The sequence below is a fragment of the Humulus lupulus genome, chromosome 8, assembly GCF_963169125.1.
Source record: "Humulus lupulus chromosome 8, drHumLupu1.1, whole genome shotgun sequence".
NCBI classification, from domain to species: domain Eukaryota; kingdom Viridiplantae; phylum Streptophyta; class Magnoliopsida; order Rosales; family Cannabaceae; genus Humulus; species Humulus lupulus.
Genome location: NC_084800.1, coordinates 3,004,398 through 3,016,021, shown reverse-complemented (window position 1 = coordinate 3,016,021; position 11,624 = coordinate 3,004,398). Strand labels below are relative to the sequence as shown.

Below are 11,624 nucleotides of genomic sequence, written 5' to 3'. Positions count from 1 at the left end.
GAGTTCCAAGTGGGGTTTCAAGCTAGGGAATTCAAGAGCTGAGGTTGTGGACTTGGTTTAACCATTGAGGAAGGTTCAAATCTGGGCTTAAGGTGAGTTCTAGCTATGGAATTCAGGTTGTGCTCTGTTTTCCTTTTGGATTTTTAGCTTATGGTTTTTGATGTAGAAAGTGGGAATCAAGGGGAGTTTTTGTGTGTGTTTGGTTGGGTTTTGATGAGGGGAAGTTATGGGTGATGTTTAGGGGTTTAATTGTGTGTTTGGAGGAGGTTTTGAGTTGGTTTGAAGGGCTGGTTTGAGAGGAAAAATACAGGGGAAAATTGAGTTCGCGTGTGGTCTTTTTGCTGGTCTGGGCTGAGCACCGCGGCGCGGCTGTGGAGCGCCACGGCCCTTGGCGTCTGGCAGGGAGGCCCTCTCTGTTTGAGGGCGCACCGCGGCGCAGCTGGGAAGGGTCGCGGCCCTTAAGGTCATTTTTTACCAAAATGGTATTTTAAGCTTGGGGATTCAAGCCTTAGGCCTCGGGGTTGTACCTAGTACCCGGTTAAGTGGGGATTGATGTCCCGGAGGCTAGATATTGATTTGGGAATTTATGTTGACCATTTTTATTGATGGTATCTTATATTTGGTTATGACTAGGTGACCGCTAAAGGACTAAAAGTTTATCGTTCTCAAGGGTCGTTCTTTAAATTATTCTAGCTCGAATCTGAGGTAAGAAAACTGCACCCTATGTATGTGTGGCATGCATGGCTGTTATTGATGCATGTTGGTTGGCTACTGAATATGACATGCATGGTTATTATTGATGCATGTTGGTTGACTATTAAACATGACATGCATGGCTGATATTGGTGCAGGTTGGATTGTTGGATATATTGCATATGAAGCATGAGAAACATGTGATTAGGACATGCTTTGTATACTGGGTATGATGTTGTTCAGAGCTTGAGCCTCTGTGTTGTGCATGGACCTAATTGTACTAGTATCTGTTAAGTAAGCGTGCTGAATGCCTTGTTTATGGATATTGGATATGTGATATATGTTTGGAGGCATGGCTTACTTGTGTATGGCGCTGGCTTATTAGTCAGAATCGGCAATGGTGTCAGGTCCTTCTGTGAAGCTGTGACTTATTAGTTAAGTTCACAACGGGTTGAGCACTGGTCGAGTTTCACCGACCCAAGAGTCAGAAGTGGCAGTGCGTTGCGAACGCCGGGCCAAATGGAGATTAGATCTAATCGAGGTCGGCATTGGATGACCCATATAGGGTATCAGTGCTGGACCGACCGGAAGGTCAATGAGAACTATATGTGCTTACCTGGTCTAAGACCAGATGATTTCAGCCAAGGTATATGACCCCGGTGACTATTTGTCACATGGCTGGGGGACGCTGTCCTTAGTTATGACTCTAGAGTCGGGAGGATGGTTATGTTGGTGACTACCACCATGCACCTATCCTGATCAAGCTTATGAAGGAACTACCTATCAATTGAGCTATCTGTTGATATTATATCATGTTACCTGATGATATTACATCATGTTACCTGATGATATTACATCATGTTACCTGATGATATTACATCATGCTATTTGTTGATATTACGTCATGTTATCTGTTGATATTATATCATGTTATACGGTGTTTTCTTGCTGGGCTTCGGCTCACGGGTGCTACGTGGTGCAGGTAAAAGCAAGAGGAAGCTGGACCATCCTTGAGTTGGAGAGCTTAGGTGATGATGTGTACATATGCAGCTGCTCGTCCGCCACGGCCGAGGTTTAAAGTGGAACTAGGGTTAAACCCTGTTTTGCCGCTTAGAACGGCCTGTTGTAAATATTTTCTGTAATAGACTCTGAAATTATATTTTCGGGATCCCAATGTATATATTAAACGTTCTAGTGAAACGTTACATCTTAACCAAAGTTTTTAATCCCTAAACCGCTAATCATACTTAGTTCACGATTTTGGCCAAATGACTCGGTTAGCGAGTTTAGCACTGTTTACAAGGCACACCGTAACGGTCCCTGGAGTTTGGGGCGTTACACTCATGGTAGAGTGTTAGGGATGCTCTTAACCAGGCTTGGAGCAAGGTAGCTCACTTAGAAGGTTAAGCCCCAAATCAATATTCGGCTATAGGGAAGAGATTCCCTAGAATCTACGTTGAGAACATAGCCAAGAAAGTTAGGTTTAACCCTTTAGGGATCAAGAAATTAAACTATAGTAAGAAGAGGTGGTTACAAGAAACCCCTAAGCTACCCAGGAGAGTGATGAGGGAGTTGACCCCAGGACTTAGGAAAGAATATGAGGATTCGCTCCCAGTCCATATGGTAGTTTATGACACTAATTGTTTACGTCGCGGACTTTTGCCGGCGCAAATTTGCGACGACAAAACCCAGCAAAACCTTACTTTTGCCGACACAAATTTGCGCCGGCAAAAGTGAGGTTTTTTGTAGTGTGCATATAAAGAAAACATGAAATTTCCCTTCTCATTTTATATATATTAAAAAATAATAATAGCTAGCTAGATAAAATGTTACATTGATTGTAACGCCTCAATTTCTTGAAGCGTTAACTTGACAAATGCCATAACTAAGTTTAAAATAAAAATACTCTTTAATTATAAAATCATTGATAAATACCACTTAAACATTAAAAAGAATTAAACTCCGGAGTTTCATAGTTTTCATAAATAAAGTAAAATAAACAACTTAAAAATCCAATTCATAAAACTAAAAATATCATTCTAAAATAAACACTTAATAAGTTTCCAGAGTAAGCCTGATCCCCTATGATTGCCCAATCCTTGACATATACACCCTCCGCTAAAGCTCTCCAACTTATTGCATTGTAACCACCTCTTTGCCCTTACTTTCAACAAGAAGAGTTGTATATGACACAGTCTCATAATCGTAACCGAGAGTTAAAATCGCTAACAATAACAATAACAATAATGTAACATAAATCATATCTCATGAAAGAAAACGTAATTCAAATGGAATTGGACAAGCATCGTATAACGTAAGCATGCATTTTCATAATGTGGACATGCATTTTAAACGTAAGCATGTCAAACAGTCATCACATACACATACACCAAAACATAAGTTCATTAATTCACATAAGTTCATTAATCATAACATTCACTAACAATATTATGAATCACATAAGCATACCACGTAAATAATTTATATCATAGAGTACGTCAAGCATACACCCTGCGTGCAGATGTCCACTCTTCTTACCTCGAATGTAGCAGCGATCCACACACACCCTAACGCATCTCTTCAAGTATCATTGGCGAGCATAAACATAACATACAACATTAATGCTTTAAAACCCTCAACCAAGCAAACCATAATTAAACCCACTAAAGTTCTTTTTAAAACTAATTCATCGTCATAATACTTAAGAAAGCCTTTAAAACCCCTCTACATGAAATCTCGACAATTTCCAACTTATAACTAGAAGCACATAAAAATCCTCAAAGGTCATATTTTTGGGCAACTGGTGCGGTCGCGGCCTAAGCACAGTCGCGCTCACAGACAGTCAGGCCGAACCAGCTAAGTAGTGTGGTCGCGCTAGACCTCTATTCCCAGAAATCGCAGTGCGATTTCTAAACCTGAAAATCAAACCTAATCGTAAAAGCTCGAACCCAAACCCTCAAAACAGGTATCCTAGCATGTTTCTAACCTCATGAATCCAGATATTAACATTCCTAAACCTACATTAAACATTCATGAACCCAAAAACATAATAGCAGTCTTAGATCTTCACAAACTTAGATTGCCAAAATCCAAAAACCTACCTTGGCCTCCAGTTCATTACACTTTGACTCCTAACACTTGAAGAAACTAATACGTGTGGATTGCTAACAGAATACATAAATGAACATACATCATATATAATTTACGCATATCATAATTCATAAAATTAAACACATAATGTCATACAATTTACCATAATATTCTTACTAGCCAAAGCGGATATTACATCGATCGTATCACTTAACAAATTAACTCACTAGTACATAGGACACCCACATATAGCCGGCTAGGGCAAAAATTACACTTTTACCCCCAAACACTTGAAGAAACTAATGCGTGTGGATTACTGACATAATACATAAATAAACATACATCATAATTTACGTATATCATAATTCATATAATTAAACACATAATGTCATACAATTTACCATAATATTCTTACTAGCCAAAGCGGATATTACATGATCATATCACTTAACAAATTATCTCACTAGTACATAGTACCCCCACATAGCCGGCCAGGGCACAGATTAATAGTACAAAACTGATAATCACCTTTTAGACGTACTAATAAAATCGTTAACTAGCTAGCCCCAAACTTACTGAACCGAACCGATAAATATATAAAGGTTAGCATGCTGTTTTCAAATTAGGGTTCGATCGAGCTATCATAATACATATCAAGGAAAAAATCCCCAGTAAGGTGGTGAGGCGGGGTTGTATTCCTCCGCATTGAAAAAGGGGTTGCACTGATGATTGTTAGTTCCTTGTGACTTGTTGCTGCGAGTAATATTCATGGCGTCTGATGTGCTTTCAGCCATGTCTTCTCCGGAGATCATACAATTAGTGTTTCCGCCGATTATCATAGCTACTTGCTTCGACCCACCAGCTACATTGTCTCGTATGAAGCGCTTCAGTTTTCTCACCTGTTCCAAAAAATTTCCAGGTACCAGCAAAAGTTGTATATACATTAATGTGTATGAAACAAATTTATCATTGTACCGCCTAAAGATCTTATTTCCGTACAATCAGTTATGTTATTACATGAAAGCTCGATCTGCTCATGCTGGCTTTTAACTCTTAACATAAAATTTATTGGCAATGCTCATGTATAATTAATTAAAACATATTACATAGTATACATTAATCTACAAACCTTATTATAATGAACACATATACGAGATAGTCGTATATAAGTACGTACTTATATATATATATAAAAAGTGCACGAGCACAGTAGTTTTATAGTTAAATAAGCATGGATAGCATGAAAAGAATTCAATAAATTAATGAGCTATAGCTTGGATAGCATGTATCTGTATATGATACATGTATATATATAAACGCACCTCCTCTTGAAGCATCTGTTTTTCTTTAGAGATGTGATCATAGTCATGTTTAAGGGCCTCATAAGAGCGCTCGATTTGCCTAGCTTTCCAGCGAGCTCGCCTGTTTTGAAACCAAACAGCGATTTGACGAGGCTCCAGGCCAAGCTCTCTTGAGAGCTTCATTTTCCTTTCTGGTTCCAGCTTTATTTCCTCCTGAAAGCTCCTCTCCAACGACTCCAACTGATTGTTAGTTAATGTTCTCTTCTTCTTCTCCTGACTGCAGCCATAGCTACTTGGGCTGTCCCTTTCCATAGAAGGGCCAATATTTAACCCTTGTGCTGTCTCTGACAGTATTGCCTGATGCTTCATCTCCATACCTTAAAAAAAACATGAGAAGAAGAAAAGAAAAGAGAAGCTTATGTACAAGCTCGTACTGATCCAAACTCATAGAGGTTATATGTACTATATATATTTAAAACAATGGTCTCTCTTGATCCTAAAGTATAGTCCAAGAGTTTACATATTTTTTTACTGAATAATGCCACTAAGGAAACCACAATATTATGGCATTTGATGATATATTAATCATATATTATGACAATAAGGTCAGCTATTAAAGAAGTCCTTAGACAAGTCGGCTACATTAATAAGATTTGTAGAAAGCCTAGAAGCTAGACAGTGAGATCACAAGGAAAAGTATCAAAAGACAATATATATATATATATATTGATGAAAATATCTGCTCACCATGACAATAGGGGTCATAGTCATTGTGGAAGGGGAAGCCATAAGAACATTCAGTTCGAGAAACACCGTGTCTTGCATTGCCATTCCTATCCATTTTTGCTCTACAACTACAACTGCTAGTACTACTACCAATTTGTGTAGTGTATTTATAGAGGCTACAGGGTCAAACTGAATACACTTATAGCTATAAAGTGATAGAATATTAACTAATATTGTATAATATTTATGGTTAGACGATGTAACTTGTACGTACAATTTACTGTGGGACCGGCGTGTCAAAGAGGCTAGCTGATCAAGTTGACGATCGATACCATGTCAGCTGCTTCTTTGTCGTCTTTCTCTACTTTTGGCTGCAGAGCCTCTTATTTATTTATTTATTTTATTTTTTTACGTATAATTTCATGATAGAGAGAACCGAGGGAACAGCGCGAGTACATGGATCAGGAGTCTCGGTATGCACTTACGATGTAGATCGATGCATGAGAAAGAGAGGAAAGTAGGGACAGGCAATTCATTCATGGCCGAGGCCAACCCTAAGCAACCATGCAGAGAGATCATACATAATTATTATGTATTGAGAGACCTTCGATTCAATTTGAAAACGCTCTTTTTCCCGTTTCGTACAAGTACGCACGTCACGACTTTATTAAGAATCAATTTCTGACAACCTAGCTATCTCCACATATAAAGATGGTAGTATTCCTTACCTAATATATATGGGCGTAAATTAGTAATATCAAATCCAAAAAGGCCCATATTTTCTTTAAATGGAGAGGTTGTCAGAGAAGGCATTACCTTTACATATGCCACCGCTCTCTAATCAATTTTTGTTTTTACCCTGTATTTCTCACCATACATCACAGCCACAGGTCAGGTATTATGGAGCTTCAGGTGTCGCCGAAGTTACTGTTCGTTCTGTGGCTGCGGCTCCATAATGCGTTCATATATATAACATGCAATAAGTCCTTCCAAATCATGCAATATTGGACCACATATATATATATCATTGTTGAGTGTTTTTTTAGCCAACTACGTGAGAACGTCAATAACGACAAGCCTTCAAGATAATATAAACGACACAGACGGTATAATAAAGAAAATAAAGAACACACAAGAGATTTTTATAGTGGTTCAGCCCCGATTGTCGATAATAGTCTAATCCACTTAGATTTTGATTTATAGATCTGTACTTAAGATCAGATGGACTGAGCCAACTGAGTTTCTTCAGTACAGATGGCAAAAATACAAGAATTCTCTCTCTAGAATACACAGACCCAACTTTCTCTCTCTAGAATACACAGTCCCAATTTTCTCTCTCTAAAAAGAAGAAGCCGAAGAAGAAGACCCTTCTCTCATCCCATAAGCTTTCTATTTATAGGCCTGGGATCCTCAATTGATATCCCCTTATGATAGGGATATTTTATTATATTTATTACATTTATTACATTTAAACATTCAAAATTCGAAATGTAACAAACTCCTCATTTGTGGGAAGAATGAGAGATTCCCGCGTATGTTGTTGAAGCTGACTCTGGGAATCTTGACTTAGTCTCTTCTAGCTAGTTGATCCACCTCCTACTGACCACCCATGCAAGTGTTGGTCGGACGTGCATGGTGGTAGGACATGCATGGTGGTAGGACATGTTTTCGTGGGTTGAACGTGCATGGTGGTAGGACATGCACTTCTCTCCTCTAACATAGCACTCTCCTCTAGCATGTCATGTTCCCCCTTGAACCAATCTCCTTGGCTTCTCCTACCAAGGTGGTCCGAGGCAATCTCCTTGGCACCTCACATTGGACAACATTGAGGCAACCTCCTTGGCACCTCACCTTGGACAACATTGAGGCAACCTCCTCCATGACATCTCACCTTGGACAAGTTCAAGGCATCCTCCTTTAGCATCTCCCAAACATGTCCGATCGAACATTGTATAGGCTCTCCTTATCAAAATCTAAGTCTCCATCCTCTTGGATGAGACTCCTCCTCCTTAGCTACTTACCTTGGACACGTTCGAACCAACACCTAGGAAACCTTGGGAGGCTTGCCTCCTACACATCCTTGGGGTCTCCTAGGACCACATCCTCCTTAGGGTCTCCTAGGACCACTCCTCTTAGCTCTCCTAGAATGCATTCTCCAATTTTTGGATATAACAATCATCTTCATTGGTTTTTTCTTTTAGTTTTGGTGTGGGTTCTAACTCCTCTTTTTAAGTTCCTCTGCGGAATCCCGGTACTTGACGTCGAATCCCCAGCGCCATGCTTATACGTACTCATAATAAAATTGCCATTATTAATCATAAAGACATATACAGAAAGTTTTCATTTTGTGCAGTGAAGTGAATAGAAATTTTATTTCTTAACCTGTCTGTCTATCTCAAAAATTGACACACTATCCGATAGTGATTTAAATATATTTACGTGAGATTGTGAATTTAAATAAATTTATGAGCGAATACCCAAACATTATTACTTAATGCGACAGATTTTAATTAATCAACTATATTAAAAATACCTATCACGTTGTCGCTGAACGTGTGTAATATCAATGAACCCTATTCCTCTTGCCTTAAGACACAGTCGACTTTATATATATAATCTAGCCATCTTATATGATACACACACCGTCGCCATTTAGAACTACAAAACTGTTAAAATTATACAAATTGGTAAGAAATGACATTTTTTTTAGTCATTTTGAACCCTTACCTGCTTTTGAGTTTTTTCAAAATGGTCAGTCTAAAAATTCAACCACAGTTGTCTAGATTTTTCGATGACTATCTAAATTGTTCAATCTGCTTACTTATTCGATCAGTTTTCTAAAATTTTTACTTACTATTTAAATTGTTAGATGTCATTTTATAAAAAAAAAATTATCAAAATTAGACTTAAGCACAAAATAATTACTATAAAAAATATATCATTTTGTCAAACATCCTCAAAATTATACATAATATATATATATATATATATCATAAACAAAACAAGAGTGTAGAGAGACCTAGCCTAGTATTGCAGCAAAACTAATTTTGATGAGTGGCAGCATTAAAAATTCTCACTAGTATTGCATACTTTTCTATTAAATGCTAATTGAAAACTTTTTTCTTTCCTTTTCTTTTTAAGGTCATGTGTTAATAAATTTATTTTAATATTTCAAGTGGACCACAACGATAATACTTGAGACGTTTACCCATCTTCATTTTTCATTTTTAAAAAGATCAACCACGAAAAAAAAACTTTGTTAATGTTAATGTCCCTATGTTTTTCCTTCTTTTTTTTTTGTATCTTTTGTTACATATATATATATATTTAAGGAAATAAATATTTCGTTAAATAGTTAAAAAGGAACCACCAATACAAATCAGAAAAGCTCAAAAAACAATTACAAACAAAAAGAAAACCCAAAAGACTAACCAATCTAAACTCTAGACAAATACTTTGCCATTTTTCTTAGTTTAATCTAAACTTTGTTAATGTTAATATCCCTATGTGTTTTCCTTTTTTTTTCTTTACTAAAAGTTTTCAAGGAAAAAATTTGTATCTTTTGTTACATATATATTTTTTTAAGGAAATAAATATTTCATAAAATAGTTAAAGTGGAACCACACCAATACAAATCAGAAAAGCTCAAAAAACAATTACAAATCTCACGAAAAGATAACCCAAAAAACTAACCAAGTTGAATACTCATGAAATAAACTAGAGACACAGAACCTATATAAATGAACCAATCTAAACTATAGACAAATACTAAGAGCACTCCAATGGTTACTTTACTTTATTTATTAAAATACATCATCAAAATCCTATTTTTTTTATTTTACCTTATATTTTTACATTACACCATACATTAGTTACTCTATATTTTCTTTTACATTATTTAAATATTATATTTATAAATATTATTTAATAGTTTAAGTAAAAAAACATATTAAAAAAGAAAAAAAAATAATAAAATATTTGCTAATGAGAGAGAAAAAGGGAAAAAAGGACAAAAAAATATTTACATAGCCAATTTAAGTTTAGTTACATTTAGAATAGAATTTATTGGGTTTAGTACTAAACTATTATACATATATATTTAGAAGAGCCAATAAAGTAGATATTAAGTCATTTAGCTAAAACAAAATTTACATTTGGACTACTTTAAAGCAGCCTGTTGAGACTACTCTAAGCCAATTTTCTTAGTTTTGACAATATGGTAAATCAATAATCAACATCGAATTAGTAGCCCCAACTAGGAGGTACAAAGACCTGAAACAACCTGAAAGAAGGGAAAATATTATACGAAATATAGCCAAAGCCACAGTCCTCGAAAAGACCTACACTTTTAATCACTATTTCAAGTCAATTTAAGAAATAAAGTTAGATTACAGTATATATGAGAGAAGTAGGGAGTGACTATAATAATGTAGAAATAAAGTTTTAGTTTTTCTTTTTTTTGGTACTTTCGTCAACGAATAGATGTTGCTTTTTGCAATGACCTATGTACTATGATGCCAACATTCATTTATAACTCTTGACTCGAGTCCTGACACAGTAGAATTTTCGTGATGCATACATATACAGTGCTTAAATACACGTAAATTAAGGAGATGGATATCAAAAAGAAGATATTAATTAAGAGAGTGACACACACGGAGTAAAAACGTTAACTCTTCTGCCATAATAATAAATGGGAAATTTCATCTTTTATATTTTAAGCATGATATCCTAGTCAAATTTTTAATATATGTCAACATCCAACGTTTATTACTATCTCAAATAAATGATAATTTCAATTTTTTTTAATAAAAATATTTTTAAGATTCGAACACTCATTTTCTATCTCAATCCGAACTCTCTTTCTATCGTCTCTCATTTTCTGTCTCTCTCTCATTCTAATTTTGTATATCTCGAAAAAATACCAAATTTTTTTAAAAACACTTTATCTTAAATAGATATTTGAGTGAAAAAATATGAACTTCCAAAATTTTAGTCAAATTTCAGCGCAGATCATCGAAAAAGAAACGTTTTAGCGAAAAATCAAGTTTTTATGATAGCATTGAAACTCTATGGATTTTGCATCGAAAAAATATTGATTTTGCATCGAAAAAGCATCAATTTTTATCAAAAAAAAATATTGTTTTGGCCAAAATACAAGTTTTCATGATTGCATCGAAAACACCATCGATTTTGCATCGAAACACCATCGATTTTGCATCGAAAAAGTGTCGTTTTAGCCCAAAATCAAGTTTAATGATTGCATCGTAAGAGCATCGAAAAATTATCGTTTTGACCAAAAAATAAGTTTTAATGATTGCATCGTAAGAGCATCGAAACACCATTGGTTTTTCATCGAAACAACATTGATTTTACATTGAAAAAACATCGTTTTGGCAAAAAATCTAGTTTCATAATTGCATCGCAAAAGCATCAAAACATGCACCATCAATTTTGCATCGAAAATTAGAGATGTTAGAGAGAGAGTTCTGACTGAGAGAGAAAATGAGTGTTTGAATGTTAGGGGTATTTTTGTCCAAAAAAATTGAAATTATCATATTTTAGGATAGTACCTTATATTAGCATATTAAAAAAAATTTACAAAGTTATAATGCCAAAAAAAAAATGAAATTTCCCTAATAAATTTCATGAAAAAAAAATCATGGCTGCATATATATATTTATATATTTATATATATATATATAATGAACAAAGAAAAATGTAAATGAAAATCTTGTTTTTTTTAGCTCCACGGCTAATATAAGAGCGTTTTTTTTAAATGTTTATGTGTATATTTAGATAGCTTTAACTTTT

General features: G+C 35.3%; 1 protein-coding gene across 1 annotated transcript; it reads right to left on the bottom strand.

Moving 5' to 3' along the window:
• Positions 1-4,436: 4,436 nt before the first annotated feature.
• Positions 4,437-5,925, bottom strand: LOC133793646 (homeobox-leucine zipper protein ATHB-22-like). Its single transcript, XM_062230951.1, has 3 exons — positions 5,832-5,925; positions 5,106-5,461; positions 4,437-4,682 (listed from the first exon to the last, which is right to left on the bottom strand). Exons 1-3 carry the CDS (start codon positions 5,923-5,925, stop codon positions 4,437-4,439), a joined length of 696 nt encoding a protein of 231 aa, XP_062086935.1.
• Between the last annotated feature and the right edge of the window lie 5,699 nt (positions 5,926-11,624).

Coding starts and splice junctions, on each gene's coding strand:
- LOC133793646 (XM_062230951.1), bottom strand. CDS start 5,925: ATGGATAGGAATGGCAATGCAAGACACGGTGTTTCTCGAACTGAATGT. Junction 5,462..5,831: donor CTATGACCCCTATTGTCATG/GTGAGCAGATAT, acceptor GTTTTTTTTAAG/GTATGGAGATGAAGCATCAG. Junction 4,683..5,105: donor AACAGATGCTTCAAGAGGAG/GTGCGTTTATAT, acceptor TTTTTGGAACAG/GTGAGAAAACTGAAGCGCTT.